The sequence below is a fragment of the Echeneis naucrates genome, chromosome 6, assembly GCF_900963305.1.
Source record: "Echeneis naucrates chromosome 6, fEcheNa1.1, whole genome shotgun sequence".
NCBI classification, from domain to species: Eukaryota; Metazoa; Chordata; class Actinopteri; order Carangiformes; family Echeneidae; genus Echeneis; species Echeneis naucrates.
Genome location: NC_042516.1, coordinates 20,286,443 through 20,304,949, shown reverse-complemented (window position 1 = coordinate 20,304,949; position 18,507 = coordinate 20,286,443). Strand labels below are relative to the sequence as shown.

The 18,507-nt window shown below is 41.7% G+C and overlaps 2 protein-coding genes across 5 annotated transcripts; one reads left to right on the top strand and one right to left on the bottom strand.

Moving 5' to 3' along the window:
- The first annotated feature begins 220 nt into the window (after positions 1-220).
- On the top strand, positions 221-3,791 carry zp3d.2 (zona pellucida glycoprotein 3d tandem duplicate 2). Its single transcript, XM_029504899.1, has 8 exons — positions 221-656; positions 1,349-1,464; positions 1,543-1,646; positions 2,158-2,332; positions 2,423-2,528; positions 2,639-2,727; positions 2,812-2,888; positions 3,133-3,791. Exons 1-8 carry the CDS (start codon positions 240-242, stop codon positions 3,501-3,503), a joined length of 1,455 nt encoding a protein of 484 aa, XP_029360759.1. The 5' UTR covers positions 221-239; the 3' UTR covers positions 3,504-3,791.
- fli1rs (Fli-1 proto-oncogene, ETS transcription factor-related sequence) lies at positions 3,712-18,273 on the bottom strand. 4 transcript variants are annotated; one of them, XM_029504894.1, is made up of 10 exons: positions 18,075-18,273; positions 11,871-12,076; positions 10,803-10,969; positions 9,063-9,266; positions 8,014-8,103; positions 6,186-6,254; positions 6,030-6,092; positions 5,565-5,612; positions 5,229-5,315; positions 3,712-4,867 (listed from the first exon to the last, which is right to left on the bottom strand). In XM_029504894.1, exons 1-10 carry the CDS (start codon positions 18,090-18,092, stop codon positions 4,347-4,349), a joined length of 1,473 nt encoding a protein of 490 aa, XP_029360754.1. In that variant the 5' UTR covers positions 18,093-18,273; the 3' UTR covers positions 3,712-4,346. The 4 variants fall into 4 exon arrangements, with proteins under 4 accessions (XP_029360754.1, XP_029360755.1, XP_029360756.1 ...); XM_029504895.1 differs by lacking the exon at positions 18,075-18,273 and adding an exon at positions 17,507-17,865; XM_029504896.1 differs by lacking the exon at positions 18,075-18,273 and adding an exon at positions 14,014-14,567.
- Positions 18,274-18,507: the final 234 nt, after the last annotated feature.

The window sequence follows — 18,507 nt, the reverse complement described above, 5'->3', positions numbered from 1 at the left end:
ATTAAAAGATCCAGTGACACAGATATATCAGGTTCTGTCAGAAGTTAACTGTCTTTAATAAAACGAAATGTAGGTTAATGGAACCGGAAATAAGTGGCCACACCTTTGCCATACTGAGCTCTGATTGGCCCTTTGGCCTGTCAATCTGCACTCCACAGCAGGTGCTGCTAATTTGGGCCAATCTAAAGAGCTCGGCGTCCATTTTCTCTCCGTCAGGGACTCTTTAAAAACTGTCCAGCATGTTTTCCGTGTTTGTTGTTGTGTTAGTGCTGTCGGCCCCGGCAAGTGGAGGAGCACAGCGGGGGAGAGAGACGCCTTTCCTCCGGCTGCCGGTGTTTGTGGACTCCGGCGTGCCGCTGGTGGAGAAGGAGCATTTCTCTCCGTCCAGAGGAACCGGCCAGGAGCCCCTACCGGACCCGGTCCGGGAGCTCCTGATCCCGGCTCGGCGGGTCAGCACCGACCGGCCCAGTGTTCCTGGAGATCCGGTGAGGACGAGCTGCAGGCCGGACACAATGCAGGTGCGGGTGCAGAGGAGCAGGCTGGGCCCCGGGGACCCGAGCACCCAGCTCAGACTGGGGACCTGCCCCCCCACCAAATCCACCCAGGACTACATTTACTTTGACTACGAGCTGCACATGTGTGGAAACAAACGCAAGGTGAGTTTAATTTAAATCACTGAGGCCACCATGAGCAGGGCAGTCCTGTGAGGGCTCCTGGTTCACAACAGACACCCAGAAACCAACCAGAGGCCTTTAAATGATGGCTTGGATTATCAAATAACCAAAACGGGCTCCTATTCATATATTAGTGAAGATGGTTTTTAAGAGGGATGCAGAACTTCACTGAATATTTCTGTTTTCTATGATCACAGCCTCAACAATGTCTGTGGGGCCTGTTGGAATATGATCACTTGGATTTCAACACTCAGGCAACTCTTTAATGAAATGGTGAATAATGGACAGTATGGGAAGTTTGCTTTACTGGATTGGTTAGTAAAATGGCTGTTAATACTAAGAAGTTCTGAAGTACTTGCAGAACTTGCAAAAAACTTTTTTTTTTTTTTTTAAATGAAAAAACATGGAATGGAAATAAAAAAAAAATTATATAAATAGCTGAAGAGCAGAACAGTTTGTTAATCAGTCTCATAGCTCTAAATATGAGGTGCTTCTGCCAGCAGAATACATTTTCGACCACATCAGGGAAAACTAGATACTACTGAATAGTCTGAGAGCTTGTGGTTGGGCCTCCATCTTTGTCACTGTCATTTCAGATCGCACCTGTGTTTCCTGTCATTGCTGAAATGTTACGATGCTATAGATTAATTGATGATCAGTGTTTCTTATATTAGATAAGTGATAACCATGTGACGTATTCAAACATACTACGATACCATCCTCCACGGCTCTACGGCCCAATCAGGCGAACTGTGCCTTTCACCGTGCCCGTTTCATGTTATTATAACAGGTGAGAATGGATTCTCTCTTGGAGAGTGTTTTCCAGCACAGCTTATCACATCAAAATGACACAATCTCTGTATTTAAGGTACCAGTACTCCTACCAAATCGGCTACATACCAAAGATGCGGTTCCGAAAAATCTTCAAAGCAATCAAGAACAGAGTCAGATTCATTGTGACTCCGCGAAATGGTAAAAACTGCTGAAACGCACAATTGGGGTTAGTTTCATTTCAACTAGCAACTTCAATAGTGACTCTATCTGGTACTCGAGACTTAAAATGTCATTTTGATTAAGTGGAGCATTAGTAATTTTTCAAAAGTTGATTGATTGACCCTTGTAATTGTCCAGAGTAAAAATTCAAGTTGTATTGTGGTATTTTTAAATAATTTATCTTTGGGTGGGGTTTCCACCAAATAGTGATAGATAGATAAATACTTTATTTATCCCAGACTGGGAAATTGCAATTAAATTAATAAAAAAAATAAATAAAAAAATAAAAAAATCTGAGGCTTATAAATAACCTAGTAGTGTAATCTATTTGATCTGTTTATGTGGATACTTGCTACTGACTTGTAGTCAGAAAGCTAAACATACTTGGAAGAAAAATCTAAATTTTAGAATTTTTTTTTTTTTTTTTTTTAAACATGAATGTTTTGTATTGAATGATCTTGTTGCCTGTTTTCCTTCTTCTGTCTTTCAGCTCAGTGGGAACGACTCTCTCTGTCAGATTCATATGAGCTCGGTAAACCAATGCACTTTGAGGTCGAGGGCCCGCCTTTGTCCCAAGACAAAAGATTGTACGTCCACTCGTGTTATGTGACTCCAGAAAAATCTCACATCTCCACGCTTCAGTTTCCCATCGTGGAAAACTTCGGGTGAGAAATGTGTCACAGATCCGGTCTCACTCAGCACAAACGTGGCTTTTAACTAACTCTATAGTGTGGTTGTCTTTCTTTCTGATGAAGGTGTATGGTTGAAAGCAAAGACAGCCATTCTAGATTCATCCAATACAAAAACAATGCTGTGAGGTTCTCTGTGGATGCCTTTCTGTTCAAGGGAGTGACAAGCAAGGTAAAAAATGAATGCTTTAAGTTTTTACATATTTTTGCTGCAGCCTCTGTTTAATCGGTATGACGAAAGACTTTGAAATGATGGCAAGTCTTGACTATGATCTCCTGCAGCACCTCTACATGCACTGCACGATGTCTGTGGGCAGCTCTGTGCCATCACCTACAGCCAAGTCCTGCAACTATGACGCCAAAGCAGGAAGGTAAGTCCCGTCCCCCCCTTAAGAATGAGAAATAAGAAGATGATAAACAAAAGTGTACCAGCTTTTTATCTCTGGTTTCATCAGATGGGTTGAGCTGTACGGATCGGACCCCTCAGTGTGTTCCTGCTGTGACTCCAGCTGCAGCTCTGCCACATCCGCAGGTGAGCCAAAGTTTCCTTTGTTTTCTGCAATAAAACTGTTATTGATATTAAGACAAAGATCTACACTATCAACAAATCTCACAAAAAGAGCTCATAAATGAAAAGGTGAAAGCCTGTTTAGTAAAAACCTGATGTAGCTCAGCATACATTTATAATAATCACAATATTGGATATTAATCCATTTCATACTATATAATATATAATTAAAAGAATTATATTCTAACATAAATTCAACACTTTGCAGTGACCAAGATGATCAGCAGCAAGCCGTGGACAATTGAGTCTAAAGTGAAACCCACCACAAACCTGAAGAGGAAGAAGGTTCCCACAACAACAACAACAACAAAAGCAACAGCACCACAACCAGAGGTGAACACAGAGGAGACTCAATCAAGCACAACTTCACCGCCTCACGTGGAAGCAGTGACTCACTTGGGTAAGGTGGAGAATACAGTGAGGAGATTGCAGTGGCCCTTTGGAGGTGGACGAGTGGCCTGGGTGGATTTGGATGGTGAGAAGAGGCAGGTGAAGGGCTCTGCTGTTGTGGAGGAGGAGGAGGAGGAGGAGGTCACAAAACCACACAGAATATTTGAAGAAATCTTTCATTTTGACTAATAAAGTCTGCACATGAACAGTGATTAAATTCAGTATGTGTGGCTTCATTGCCCAGGAGCCAAAAGCCACAATCTGTCATAAGAAGTAAATCTCAGCACTGAAACTTCTGCAATTCATGAATAATTGCAGTTCAGTGTTGACCCTAAAGATTTAATATCCATCTAGACAAACTGAGTTTGAGCGCATTAATTTATTAGCAAACACTGATGCAACTTCTATTAGGCTTTTTGACTCAATCTTAGAAAGGGAACAGGGAAGTATTCGATTTGATTTTGTTCATGTCTGTGAACAGACAGAAAACTGAAGACTCAAATTTCTGAAAGCCCATAAAAGTTAAGTCAGAGTCTTTTCTGATACACAGGTTTATTAACTTTACATTGTGAGTACATTTAACATTGCAAACAGATTCTATACAACTTACAAATGTCAGTGGGGGGGGGGGAAATACAACAAATAAATCCAAACCATGACAATGTGTGCCGTTAATCCAGACCAGAATATACCTTACTCAAGGAACACGAAACTAACATAGTATCTAACATTGTACTTACAGAGAGGGACTAAAACTTGGTTTCATAACAAATATGATGTGCTATATTCATCAGTGTATTTAGAAAAGAAACCCTTCAGAGTAATACCAATCCTCTTCATTCATTTAAGTGACTGAAATTCATAATGCACTGACAGACCAGACAGCATTATAGCGCCATGTCACCTTTTATCTAAGATCACCTTTCTCTCTGAATTGTCCTGAATGACGCGTGCGTGTTGAGACTGCAGCCCGAGTCTCCACGAGCAGTTGGGCCGCAGCCCCACGTTATCTCCTCCGGGTGCGAAGAGACTTCAGTAGTATGAGCTCAGGTGGGAGTGAGTGGCGGGATGCCTGGTCATGGCTGAGCTTGGATAGATGGGGCTGTTGGGGGAGTTCCAGTATGCTGACGGTGGGGTGAAAAAGTTTCCCGGGGAGACGGGCATGGGCGGAGGGTGGCTCATGAAGTTCATTTTGGGCTGGTGGCTGTGGTAGGTCTGCATGTAAGGCATCTCAGTCTGGTACTTTACCATCCCGCCTTCTGCAGAGTGGTTTTGGTGTGCCTGCGAGATGCCTTGGAAGTCGAATTTGTAGGCGTAGCGCTTGCCGTGCACCTTAGTCATGATGTTCTTGTCGTAGTAGTACCGCAGAGCGCGGCTCAGCTTGTCATAGTTCATATTCGGCTTGCTCTTGCGTTCGCCCCAGCGCTTGGCCACCTCGTCGGGGTCGGTCATTTTGAACTCGCCGTTGGTGCCCTCCCAGGTGATGATGCCAGCGTTGGTGTTGTCGGACAACAGCTCCAGAAGGAACTGCCACAACTGAATCTGCCCCGAACCTGGAGGGAAGAGGAAGCGTTAGGGATCCAATACTGACAAACCCAGATAGAAAATACAACTTCATACAGTCCTACCTGGATGAAATGTTTGTGCCTAAGCACCTTTTTATTCTTTTCAGTATTACAACATTTTGTAGAATGTCATCATCTGACTTTTGACTATCAGGAAGCTTTTAAAATTAACATTGGCATTTTCAATAAAGGATTAAAAAAAAATTTATTTCAGTCCCTTTTTTTTTTCTTTTTTTTTCTCTATAGCCAACAAATTAGTTGTGTTTTGTTTTGTTTTTTTTTTCTCCAAATGTGACCTTTTCACTGTGTGGCTTGGAGGGAAGGGTCAGACAACGGGGCAGAAACCTACCCACAGGCCTGTGAGCGCTGGGGTCAGGGATCTTGTATGGACTTTGTTTGCCTGTTCGGTTCTTGGATGAGCTGAGGGCTTGGCCTTCTGTGAGGAAACAGCAGGGCAAACAGTCATTTTGATGAGAGGGAAGCCAGATTTCATGTCGGTGTGAAAAAGCGTGATTCAATTCTGCTGACTCAACAGGTGTTGCATACGGTTGTACTTTGTTTTGGAAAGTAAGCAGGTGTGTGCCAGCCCTTGCTTGCTCTTCTCTCGTGTTGCCAAAGCAGACAGTGTAAAGGCCTCATTTGTGTCATCCTTGTTGGTTTGTCTTGTGATGGTTTGGGTTCTTACCTGGGTTGGCTAGCCGGCTGCTTATGGGTCCTAATGTCTGATAGGGGTCTGTAAAGAAGAAAGGATTATTGTTTTTGTCTTGATGATGAATGTGATAAATGCATATTGTTGATTGCAGATTTCTCATCTTAGATGTTTAAAGATTTTTACAAAATGTAAAATGTTATGGCAGATGAATCAGTTTATTGATCATGAGTGAAATATTCAGCCTAGAATGGGTGTTGATCACTTAAAAAAACAAAAAAAAAACTGATAATGTGCTAATGATGCACTAATAATGGTGTCTTAAGTTCATTACGTGCAAATCTTGAACTTTTGTACAGGTGTTTTCAAATGCTGCCTCCCTTAGTCTCGTTTGAGTAGAATTAAATTACTGATTATTTTTATTTTATTCTCTCTATAGATGTTGTATTATGATGGCTTATATTTGAAGCTACGGTTTGGTTAAAAATGGCCTTTTTATACCTTGCATGATTCTTGGAGCAGGCTCTGTAACTCTCGTGTTGTGTTGGTGCTCCACCGAGGAACCTGCACATCACAAATGGCAGACAGTTGTTGATCGGTTAGTGGCGGCTTAGTTCTGCAGCAAACAAAACTCCAGCTTGATTTTTAGTGCCGTACCTTTGGGTACTGCGTTCATGGTGTTTGCTGGCCAACTGTTTCTGCGGCTTATCTCATCGAACCCAGTCTCTGTATACACACACACACACAAAACAATGATGAGACCAGACACTGATGAGCATGTTGCTTTGAAGTGGACAGTGGGACAGGACAGCTATGATAGGAAGGAAGTCAGTAAACGGAGACAAAGATGATAAGTGACTGAGGGGGGTCTCAAGATGACCCACAGTTTCTTGGGTGAATGTCTTTTTTTTTTTTTTTTTGTGTTTCTTTCAGGCCACCCCTGTTGCCACATGATTGTGAATTGTGTCCCAGGAGTAGGACACATACCCCCATTTCCTGTGCCGGTGCAGCTGTTTCCTGTCTGAAACTGGCTGTTGGGTTTTGGACTCAAGGTTTTATGTGAGCGGAGGGCTGTGTTGTGGCAGGGAACTTTTTTTTTTTTTTTTTTAACATTCTAAAAACTATGTGGCATGGTTCTGAAACTCAGTCTGCTGGGTTTTTTGTTTTGTTTTTGATCCCTGAATCATTTAAGTCGTCGTCATCTGCAAGAGTCTAAATTCATAAAGTCCCTGGTTTTTACATCCAGAAACAATCATTTATGTCAAAGGACAATCAAAGATTTTTCTTTTTGCCTTCTCCAACAGTTTCATGTGACAAATAGCGAGAAAGAGGAAATGCAGTGTTGTCACCTAAAAAGAGGCACATGTTAGCTTGTATGAATACTGGAGCTCTGGGAAGAAATGCTATTGGTACATTACTTGCCAAAATTACAACATAATACAACAATACTGCTGTGTAACTAGAATTTTACTGTTGTAGCTGGTTAAGGTGGAAGTCTTTCTATGCTGGGCATGCTGGTCTTGTTCCCAGCTGATGGCTCAGTCCTCGAATATAAACGCACCGAGATCATTGAAGCTATATTCTAAAAAGCAGTTTGCATATACAGTAATTATTTATTCATTTATAACCTTTCTTTGTTTTTTTTTTTTTTTTTGACTATGAACAGTTATTCAAATGAAACCACTTGAGAGGTATTGGAGGGGAATTTTCGTAGACAGGAAACATGAAAGGCCACCGGCTGAACTGATTTTTTTTTATTTTTTTTATTTATTTTTTTTCTCTCCCCCCTCCTTAGTGGCAAACTATTTGTTTAATGTTCTGAGTTGTTGGAGAAACCACATTGTGTTAATGAAAAATTTCTCAGTGGAGCAGAAGCACTATGTGGCATTATCTGAGGAAGCTTAATATCTGAGGTAATATGCTTGTTTTCTTTTCACAGTACTGCAGAAATATTAACATAATATAATAGGGGCTTGATATGTTTTAGCAGCTGATGGTAGGTGTTAATGTGACATCTATAGAATGCACAGCAGATATCACCGATAAATTCATCTGCTCTGTGATGTTGTGGTCACATTTTAGCCATTTCAGAGTCACTAAAACACACCAGCATGGCCCACCCTACATCCTGTTTGAGCTGGGGCTGTCTTTAAGGCATAGAATTTAAAAAAAACACACCTTTACAAATATTGGTGTGTCACAAAATTTTACTGTCCAAGTCAAAATCAAAAAGGGGGGAAACCTAATGATGATTGAAGCGTTTGAGACTTAAAGTTGGCTAATCTGGCCATTCAGGATAAACGGGGTTTGATCACATTTCACAGTGACACAGTTCTGCTGACGTTGTCACAACTGTCTTCAGGTTTTGATTTGAAATGCGGACAAGGGCAAAAAAAAAAACAAAACAAAACTGCATGCAAACAAATCTATGAAACAAACTGCTGACTTGGCAAGTAGCTAATTGAAAAAGAGTGGATGCTCTCACCTGCTTTCACCTGTAGTCTGGGTGGTGGTTGCTGCTGTTGTGGCGGTGTGGTGGTGGTGGGAGTTGTGGAGTATGAAAATGTGGGACTACCTGGGGGGGGGAGATCAAAGATGAAAAATATATAAATTACAATATTCATTTGGTTTATTTATTTATTACTTTTTTTGGGGGGGGGAGTAATTAAGGAAATCAATATTGGCTGAGGAGCAGATTGGTGTCTTGACATGAAAGCTTAATATTAAAAACAGTGAAACTGAACTCTCAGGGCTTTTGAGGACCTTCTCTGTGGTCTTGTCGCGGCATTAGATATTTGTAAGAAGCTGCTGTGTCATAACATCAGCAGGAAGAACTGACTAGAACACACTCATCAGCCCTTTTTATTAAATGTGAAGAAGTGATTCATATACAAAATGATTTAAGTGTAACAGGTTACCACGGCACATTTATGCTAAACACAGGAAGTGAGTGAGTGAAAAAGGGAACAGTCACAACATATAATTTAACAGCCTGAGAAACTTTCTGATGGTGTCGTGTTTTTTCAAGCTTTACCATCATGGGTGGGCTTCAGTTACAAGAAGGCGTTTACATGATTTTGTTCAGCGTGAGCATTAAAATGTTCATTTTCGAAGAAAAAGGAAAGGGGAGGGGCTGTTATATAACACTTTGTGTTGCCAGTATGCCAATAAACTTCCTGTGACTTTTATTTATTTTTTTGGGGGGGGGGGTTAAATCTTGTACTGTTGCAATGTTGCACGCCTTATTTGACATACTTTTAACTGGTTAATCCATTTTCATATATTTATTTTTGTGGTTCTTGGTGCAAAAAGATGGCGGGAAAAAAAACATTGACAATGTGTTACATTTCTTCTACATTGTGCTAATTTCTTGGGATGCTTTTAACATAAACAAACTGTTCTGGCTACTATTTCAAAAGTTGAAAGTGTCACTTGGTGAAAGCTACAGCATCCTGTTAATGCCCAGCAACTACTATCCAAGTGGCTTTGGGGAGGCGATGAGAAGCGAGATTTCAGACACGAAGCCAGCCTTACTCTGTCGGAGGTAACTGAGGTGTGAGAGCAGGATGTCTGCGTTGTAGGCCGACGTCAGACGCATCATGTCATCCTTGGTCATCTTGCACAGGGCTTTACCGTCCAGCGCTTGGAAGAGTAAGACGTCCACCTCCTCCAGGACGTACTCCTTGATAGCCCAGTCCAGCCACTGCCGCACATGGTCCTGTGTCCAAACCTCGGGATCTGATATTCGGGAAGGGGGGGGGGAGCAGCTTAGAAATGATGCCAGGTTACACTAAAACAATCTCCTATTGTTTGGGAGGTTTTTTTTGTTTTTTTTTTTTAAGTTATCATTTGGCTTAAATAAAAATGTAACTTGAGATTAATTTTGTTTTCCTGGCTTTAAATATTTAAGGAACAGGACGTTGTAATGAAGGAAAATAACAGAAATCACAATGGTCAACTGGTAACATTTACACTAACTTAACCAATATCCTGTCCTGTACATAAATTATTAAAAAAATTCAGGTTTTAATGTTGAATAGTTTTTAAACTCCCTCACCAACTAATATAGGTGACATACTAATACACATCGTTTTATCTTATCTCACAAACTCGCATTAGGTTGAAATTAATCTCGCTTGTGATACAGTACTAAAATATACCTCCAGTCTCGGTCAGGAAGGTAAGCTCATTTCCGGTAGCAAACAATGACCGTGCCGTGCCTGTAACATTAAGCCGGAGCTTTACTGGTGAACAGAGGCCACCACACCCTCAGGACCTGATTGTCTTTGGTGCACACATGTTACCGTGATGCAATATCCATGAATTATAACGCAGAATAACTCTGCGCCGGTGACTCATTGATGAATTTTGGCGGATGCCACTGAGCTGAGTTTTTAATCGTCCACTACAGCTCTCAGACGTGGTATCCCTCCAGACACTGACTCAATGAAACATGCTGCATTGAATTGCTGTTTTGATTGGCCTCGTGGGATAATGACAGTAAGAGATGTGGACAAGATGGAAAATTATCTGCCATCAGGTAAATTTTTATGGTGGCCAGTGAATCAGGCTCTCTACAACGACATATCTGTACTTTTCCTTAGAAAAGCAACCGAGGCCGTACACTGCCAGTAAATCAGTGTCAGATGTGTCTTTCTTGAAACACAAGAATTTTTAGATTAATTTAGAGGGAACCCAACTCGCCCAAATAGAGATGCATCCATTTTGCTTTATTGGCTTTGAGTTCAACAAGACATCGGTCTTTTGTTTTAAAGACTGGTGCTTCTATGGCTCTTATATTGCTATTCAAAACAACAGCAACAAAAAAAGCTGACCACTGTAGTTTTCTTCAAACAGGAGCATTTTTGCAGCGTTAGGATATCATTGTTGGTTTTGGTCTTTTCATAAGAAAAGACGTATTATCTTCTTTGACTAAACATCAGTTTCAATCTTATATCATTTCAGATGTTGCCACTTGGTTATTTATCCAATTTGCATTATAATGTTGGAAAGCAATCTAGTTAAAAATGAAATGAGCTTGTTATACTTTTACACTACTCAGCTGTGGCACTGGAGAGTCGTAGTAATTGGTTTTGGAAGTGGGATTTTGGGGAAGAAGAGACACAAACACATGCTGTGGCAAACTCTTATTCAGTTATTGATATTGCACAATCCCAGTGTATGCCAGCTCTTAGGAAATTGTCTTGTGATGGGGACGGTCCTGTGTCAGCAAGGGAGGGTGACTGCCAGCTCATGTGAGTGAACTCGGCTCACCTGCCGGCACGATGACTCTCTTCTCCTCCGTGGTGCTGCTGGGCGGGGTGGCGGTCTGGGGACTGACGCGAGGTTCAGCATACGAGGCCTGGTACGGCATCGGGGCGCCGTCGTTGCTCATGTGTCTCGAGCGCTTGGTGACACTACAGTCCACGGGGGACTCGCGGCTAAGAGAGAGAGACAGACAGAGCAGAAAGCGCTGTGTTAACGTGGTAATTGTGGGTTATCTTTATATAAAAAAAAAAAGTATCACATCAATCTGTGCTTCAAACTGTAGTGAGTGTCATTTCAAGGGATGTGCATTGCCGTGGCTGCTAATCACTGGCAATAGATAATAGATTGCAGTCTCAGCTGAGTCTAAGTCTTATTTCCTCTTGCAGTATTTGCTAATATCTTCAGTTGAAGGGTTATAAATTTAGATACAACCTTTTTTCTCGGTTACAGGATTCCAGCAAAAACATCAATAATGAGCAAGGTGGCGGTAGCACATGACACGGTGCAGCAGCTTTCTGCTCCAACTTAAGTGTTACTCATCGCTAAGTTAGCAACACAGAAAATAATCACTGGGGTCTTCAGTAAATACAGACACCTACTAGCTGCCAGCCATTACTACTCAAGTTTAAAAGGAGGAGAAAAAAAAAAAAAAAAAAAAAAAACCCCTCAGTGAAACCGTGACTTTCAAAATGTTCGAAACAAAGTTAATTTAAACTAGTTCATAAATGAATTCTAATTTAAATGTGTAGTGTTTGTTAGTCTGAGAAGTAAACTTTAAATTGTAGTTTTCTTCCCAGTGTGACGGAGAAGAAACAGAAAGCAGAGAATGAAAATGAAATGACTTTTAACACTAGAGTGGCCTAAATATAATTTGTGACTTTTTAAAGTAGCATCTTTCCTTATTGGTGTTGGTTTTCTTTACGATGACACAGCTGCGTTTAGGAAGTGACATATAAATAGGTTTTTTCCCAGATCCCAGAAATATTTGAATGCTGGCATTCACTGTAACAAAACGTGAATCAAATAATGCGGGAACCTGTTTTCCCCTGCGGCCCCCGGCTGGTCCTGACTCACCTGGTTCCATTGACGTGTTCGCCTCTTTTCCCAGGATTTGGTGCTGCCGACCCCACCCACTCTGACTCGGTGGGCTCGGGACTCTGCTTGGAGGCCTGGCTGAACCCACCAGGCGACGTCATCTCAGCTTTCATGTGCATGGCTGGGGCTGCGGGGAAGGGCGGCTCGAAAATGGGCTGATCCTCACTCACCACGGACAGCGCTTCCTGTCCGACAAGAGAGACAGAGGTCAGTGTCCGCCGTTATCGTGCCAGGTCACTTTGGAAACACCTTTAATTCTGCACACACAGGCTGAGATGCTCCAGTACAAAATAAACTGAAATAAAACATCAACAGCAGAACACAGAACTTAAAGTGAATTTGTGAAATGTCAGCACAGTTCAATAAGGACACCTTTCCTTATTGAACTAAAGGTTACAGAAAAATAAACTGACAGGAAATCACACATTCTGTGCTCCGTCATCTTAAGATGCTGACAGCCAACCAAAAGAATCAGTAAATAGTAACTGAATCAATCAGCAATTTAAAAAAACTGTCCTAAAGTGTTGGAGTTGCCCCTAAAGGGTTGAACGTAAAGATGATTTACTGTATATGATACAAATATTCAGATTGAGACTGTCCTCAAAGGAGGATTATTTTTCTATTGATTTGTTTTCCATAAAGACGCTGCCTCAGCTCTGCTGCTGTAACCTGTTCATTTTGGTGCAAACTAACAGCGTCACTGAATACAACTGAGACCTCCTTCAAAAGTAGATTTTAAAAATATTGCTGCTGACATTTTTCAGCCCATCCCATATTGAAATCTGGTTTGTTGGTTTTTCCACCTGTGATTACAAACTTTGGATATGTGATTTAATATGAACAGCCAGAAAGACGAGAGGTTATCTAACCGTCCGGGAAAAACAATCAATGGCAACATGAAACGGCAACTAAAAGAGTGGGAAGGCAGTCGGTGTAATCTAAAGGAACATCAGTAACTTCAGCCACAGTCTTATTTTGTCGTTAGAATTGGGGTTGCTGAGAGAGAGAGGGAGGGGGGGGGGGATGGGGTTAGCTCAAGGTGGAGTCTAATCGAGATTTAGGTCCGTCTTCCTGTGTCGAGCACCTCCAACGAGGCCTCACAACCAACTGTGGATGACACTTTTATCTCACGCACTAGGGAGAGCGAGCACGGGCCCTGTTGTTCGGTCTGCCGCTCCAGTCGAGCGTGTGCACGTGCGCTGCGACTACAGCAGCCTAAGTGGGTGCAAGTGCGTGTTTGTTTAGAGGAGTCGAGCATTGTCTTCGGGCCTCGTACGTCAGCGCCGTGCTTTGTCAGTGGCCTACAGGAAACCTGGCCGCCATGTGCGGAGGAACCTTTTGGCACAGGCCAAGAGAGAGGAAATGGAGAGGGGAGGGGGGGCACAATGTAAAAATGTGGGTCATTTTAAAGCTGGAAAACAACACTGAAGGCCTGTGGGGGGGGGGGTCGGTCAGTGGACAGCAAGAAGAGCATAGCTGTGATTGAAGTACCGCCTTTGCATTGTTTGTATTTTCTTTTTCCTCTTTGCCTGTGTGTTTTTTGTTTTTGCTGTTTTAAACTCAATTGTTACTTCACCATTGTTAACGGTGTCTTAATGCATGGCACACAGTTTGGTATTTCCTTTGGCTGCATAGAGACTGATACAGAAGTCAGTAGTCTATCCCAGCAACCTGCTGCTGCCAGCGCAGCGTGGAGCGTTTTCTGCAGTCCGACACACGGACAAAAAGGCTTCAGTAGAAAAACGAAATGCAAATGTATGAAAACTTAGAAATGTTGGTACATTTAAAGATTTTGCATGAAGGCCCATTTTTAAAAGAACAGCCACATCCATGGAGCAAAATGTAAGATGGAGCTAAATTCTTGCTTGACTGTGAAGTCTTCTTTCCCCATTAGAAATTGAAGATGTAGCATAGCTCCCTCTGGAGCCACAAAGGTGCATATATGATCTTTTTTTTTTTTTTTTTCACATTTTACACCCACTTTGAGCTGTTGAGCTGGAGAGCCCTCTTTCAAATGTTAACTGCAGTAAACAATTAAGGACTTCAAATGACGGCTCTTTTACGTGAACTAGATGGCACCCTTATATCTTAGCCTAAAAGCTGAAGTACATATAGTACATGCCTTTTTAAGGACGTATGACAGACGTGTTTGGCAGGAGTTCGTTTTGTCCTGCTCAGCTTTTCTTTTTGAGCACACTCCCTGTTTTCTCCTTCAGCTGATTGTCTTCCTCTCACTTGCTGAGCGCCTCCAGAGGCCCGTCGCTGTGCAGAAGTGAAACAGTTGGCTGAGAGCAGGATAAAACAGGCTGTTGACAGCAACGTCTCATGAGAGTGCAAGATAGTGAATAGTTGTATCTCGTGGTTAAAAGAAGATTTTTTTTTTCTCTCTCTCTTTTTTTTCGGGGGGGGCTTAACATGCATAACTGTTGATATTATCGTGACTTTGGAGCCATTTGTCACATTCAGCTTTCAGTGACAAGCTCATACTTTCACAACCACAAACATACGCACTCCCGCTCTTTCTTTATCTTCCCGCTGTGCACTCTCTCTCCCTCCTTCTCTCTCCCCCTCTCTCTTTCTCTCTTTCTCTCTGTACCCTGTGCACACTGATACAAATATACCAAAATGTGGCCTGACCGCTAATGCCACAACTGACTTCCTGTTCAGTGCGCTTCAGCCTGTTGCTCAGTGACACGAAAACAGCTTTTAAAAACATGACCTTCTTGAAGCTGAGGCTTCCTCGAACCTTTATGTCCTAAAATTCGCACTGGTTATATTCAGATTGATAGTAAACATTTCAACCTCGTCACCTGCAGTGATAGCACAAGCGTGAATTCCTGTATGGAAACTTTTGACATGGCTTGAAGTCAGCAGCTCTGCAGGTTGCATCATGCACTCTTGCTCAAACCAAGCACTTGATTATGATAGTGAGGTTCATCCTTTTATCTGTTATTTATAAAATAGAACTACTAAATTATATATTGAGAAGGCTCAATTGAAGCAAAATAACACGAAGCTGGACTTAGATTTTTCTGAACCAATGTCATTTAAAAGCCCCAATTATTCTCTCTAAACATGTGGACCATGCAGCACGGCCTTAGTGAGATAAGCGGGTGGTGAACGTGTGATTCAAGTTTTAATTCTAGAACAGGAAATTTGACCCCTTGCTTTAACCCAGCTATGAGGGGGCAGGTGTTGCTTAAAAGCACTTCAGCCGTGGATGTGAAGGTTATGCGAGCACCGTTCACTCACTCACGGCTCTGAACCTGTGACCTTTCAGTCCTCATCCAGCCCATGACACGTCTCGGGGACACATCTGCCCTGTGGCCCATGAAGTGACGTTCCATCATCAATTCTGCTCCCGAAAAGTGTTTCAAGGGAAGTTTTTTGCTTTTGGATATGATTTTATACTGAATATAGGTGGAGCAGCAGCCAGAGAGTCACTCCTAATGAAGTGTTTCCCCACATCTGGAAACTGCAGCTGCCACAACAATGATTATATCTCAGATTGATTTTCTCAGTTAACTGAATCACTAGAAGGTAATTGTGAAATAATGCATGTGAAAAATCCTTAAGCGTCCCAAGGCCATCACATGTTTTGTTTTGTCTGACAGTTAAAGCCAGTTTACTGTGATGCAGCACAAAGTATTTTCTGCTTTAAAAATGACTAAGCATGACTTTTGAAGGAGAGAGCAGCTTTAAAATGCTGCAGTCACAAAGTCAAGATCCAAATAGGAACCGGAAAAATTCATTTCTATCTGACAAGATGAGACTTACTGAATTGATTTCTTTTACATCTCCAGACCTGTCACAGGGAAAGGAGGTTCATCTAAATTCATTTTCATAAAAATTCAGAGTACACACCAAAAATGTAATGGGAATTAATGCCCTGCTTGCACACAATCATGTATTTAGCAAAAAACTTCTGTTTAAGTAAGAAATCATCACTTGTTCACACCAATGAATTTGTTATTGTAACTGTTTAAAAACATTAAAGTTCAGTCCAGATAATTCTCCTTTCAGACTGTTTTGGTCTTTCTGTGTGTTTGCTGTGGACTGACAGGGATTTCGTATGAGATATTGGTGTGATTTAAGACTTTAGAGACCAACACTGAACTTATCTGCCTCTCAGTAGCAGGACTGACAGGCATCTTCACGACTCGTGGAAAATGTGTGTTTTCAAAAATGAAACCATTTTCCTGAGCTTCTGTTTACATTTGGCTCTGTGACTAAAAAAAAAACAAAACAAAACACCCAAATAAACCTCCAGATACTAAATAAAGTGTAAAATGGGCGTCAGCTCCTGCCTGGGCTGTAATGGAACGACATTTAAAAAGACATAAAATAAGGTGTAGCCCTCTCTATCAGGCCAGAGATCAAGTTGTGCAAAAGGCAAGTCCTTGCTGTCCTCGCTATGTCTGAGGCAAGTGGCAGAAAGCAGAAGTAAAAGTTAAGGCAAGCTGATTTTGCAAAGGCCTGAGCAGCAGCAGCTGCACTCTCTGCCACACAAACAACTGCGGTTTTCACAGCTAGGAGCCTGAGAGCTGACGGGCCCCAGCAGGCCCCTGCAGGCCGCAGGCCCGACAGCCAAGCCCGCTAAAAGTGCACAGAGCGATAAAACACTACAGCACCTCACTTTGTCCACTTTGCTGCTTTTGTTGCTTTTTTCACTGTTTTTTTTTTTTTTTTTTTTTTTTTTTGGGTCCAGGGAACGGAAACGTGTGCGGAAAGTCTGAGGTTTGAGACAGGAAGCCTGTTGAAGTCAGATAACGACACCTGACAAGTGCTCCCGTTTGCAGCTATAAATTACACTTAAAATAACCTCAAACACACAATCTGCTGTGACAGAACTACAGAGAATAAGAACCACATTCTGTACCAACATTAAAACAGCAAAAACCTTTTAAAAGACTGCATGTATGATTTATTTCTAAGAAAATGTTCAGATATTCCCCCTTTACTGCGATGCCATAATATAACACACACTCCTTCATATCGTTACAAAATAGCATGACTGAATCTGTTTAGCCTCCAAATATAGATATATTTCTGTTGGAAGCGAAACAACAGAGAAATTAGTTCCTCAATCTACCGAGGCCTTTTTTTTTTCAGCAGGCCTTTGTTTCAATCTGGTTTTACAAACAACAACAACAAAAAAAAACTCATGTTAATTCTGTTTAAAATCAGATGTAAGTCGTAATAAATCGTTTGGAGCACGTTAAGAATGTCGATCACGATTTCTGCGTTGAAATGTGAAAATGTTCTAAAAAAAATAAAAAAATATGTCGATGTAGAAATCAAATCTAAAAAAAAAAAAAAAAAAAAAAAAGCCTCCAGGCCCGATGCTGAAGATGTTCAGCACGTTAGTTAAAATACTAATGTGGATTTCTTTATTTTGGGGAAATGTTTGCCACATAGAGGCAATAATCGGTTTTCAGCATCAATAATTTTTCCCCCTTTTCTTAAAAAAAAAAAAGAAAAAAGCTGCGTGTCGGTTTGACTTGAGGCCGTGCAGGCCTGAATTTGTGCGTTTCTCAGAAGAAGAGCTGTGGAGACGGTGAACTGTGGTCTTCAGATAAACAGGTGCAGCTGCAATAGCGTGAAATGTGAAATACCAGTCATCTGATGGAAATGGATCCTCCTGCTCTCTGAAAGCGGCTCTCACTGCGTCCAAATTCATCCATGGCGCCTTCAGGGACACCTGCCGTGTGCGCACCGATAAAATCCCGCAAACTCTTCTATTAACGGATTCTTCGTTCAAGATATATACAAATAAAAAAAAAAAAAAAATCACCAGTTTGTCATCCGAATTGACTCCTCTCGCTACGCTTTACTTGTTTTCCATGAGAGATTAGCTCGATTAAACGCAGAAATTAGAGAAGAAGAAGAAGGAGGACAAAAAAAAACAAAAAAAAAAAACCCCGAATTGGGTGCGTTTGGAAATCCTCCTTTACGCGCCTAACCGGCCACCAATTTGTGTTTTTTATCTGAGTGTAAAGATGGTAGTGGTTAGTTGTGTTATTATAGAGCCGACATACAACCACGAACGGGAAGGAAGAGGAAATTTTGTACAAGAAGGAAAGAGTGGGGAGCTCGCATCACCGCCTTGACTCTCTCACTCAGCAGACTCAGGGCTGGTGTGGGTGGCCGGCGGCACAGACACAAAGCAAATCAAACACTCACCTTTATCGTACAGTCCATTGCAGAAGCCTCGAAGTCTTTGTCATTTAGTCGTTTTTTGGGTTTTTTTTTTTTTTTGTTTTGGTTTTTTTGGTAAAAATGGAACAGATAATTAAGCCTCTAGCTTCACTTCAATTCATGCAGGGGTGCATTGGCTCTATGGCGCAAACCATTGCAGTTACAATTTTGTGCTCACAGACTATAACCGGATGGCAGGTTTTTTCCCCTCTCTCTCTCTCTCTCTCTCTCTCTCTCTCTCTCTCGCCCTCAAAATTGGGAAGTGAAGTCACACTGAACACTGAAAGCATGAAGCTGCTTCTCATGAAACCAACACTTTCTGTTCAGAAAGAAAAACAAACCGCGTTCCTGTGCGTGTGTGTGTGTGTGTGTGTGTGTTTTTAGTTAGTGAAGATTTATATTCCTTTTCTTTATACAA

Coding starts and splice junctions, on each gene's coding strand:
- zp3d.2 (XM_029504899.1), top strand. CDS start 240: ATGTTTTCCGTGTTTGTTGTTGTGTTAGTGCTGTCGGCCCCGGCAAGT. Junction 1,647..2,157: donor CATTGTGACTCCGCGAAATG/GTAAAAACTGCT, acceptor TCTGTCTTTCAG/CTCAGTGGGAACGACTCTCT. Junction 2,333..2,422: donor CCCATCGTGGAAAACTTCGG/GTGAGAAATGTG, acceptor TTTCTGATGAAG/GTGTATGGTTGAAAGCAAAG.
- fli1rs (XM_029504894.1), bottom strand. Junction 5,613..6,029: donor TGCTCCAAGAATCATGCAAG/GTATAAAAAGGC, acceptor TCTTCTTTACAG/ACCCCTATCAGACATTAGGA. Junction 4,868..5,228: donor CAGCGCTCACAGGCCTGTGG/GTAGGTTTCTGC, acceptor TCTTCCCTCCAG/GTTCGGGGCAGATTCAGTTG.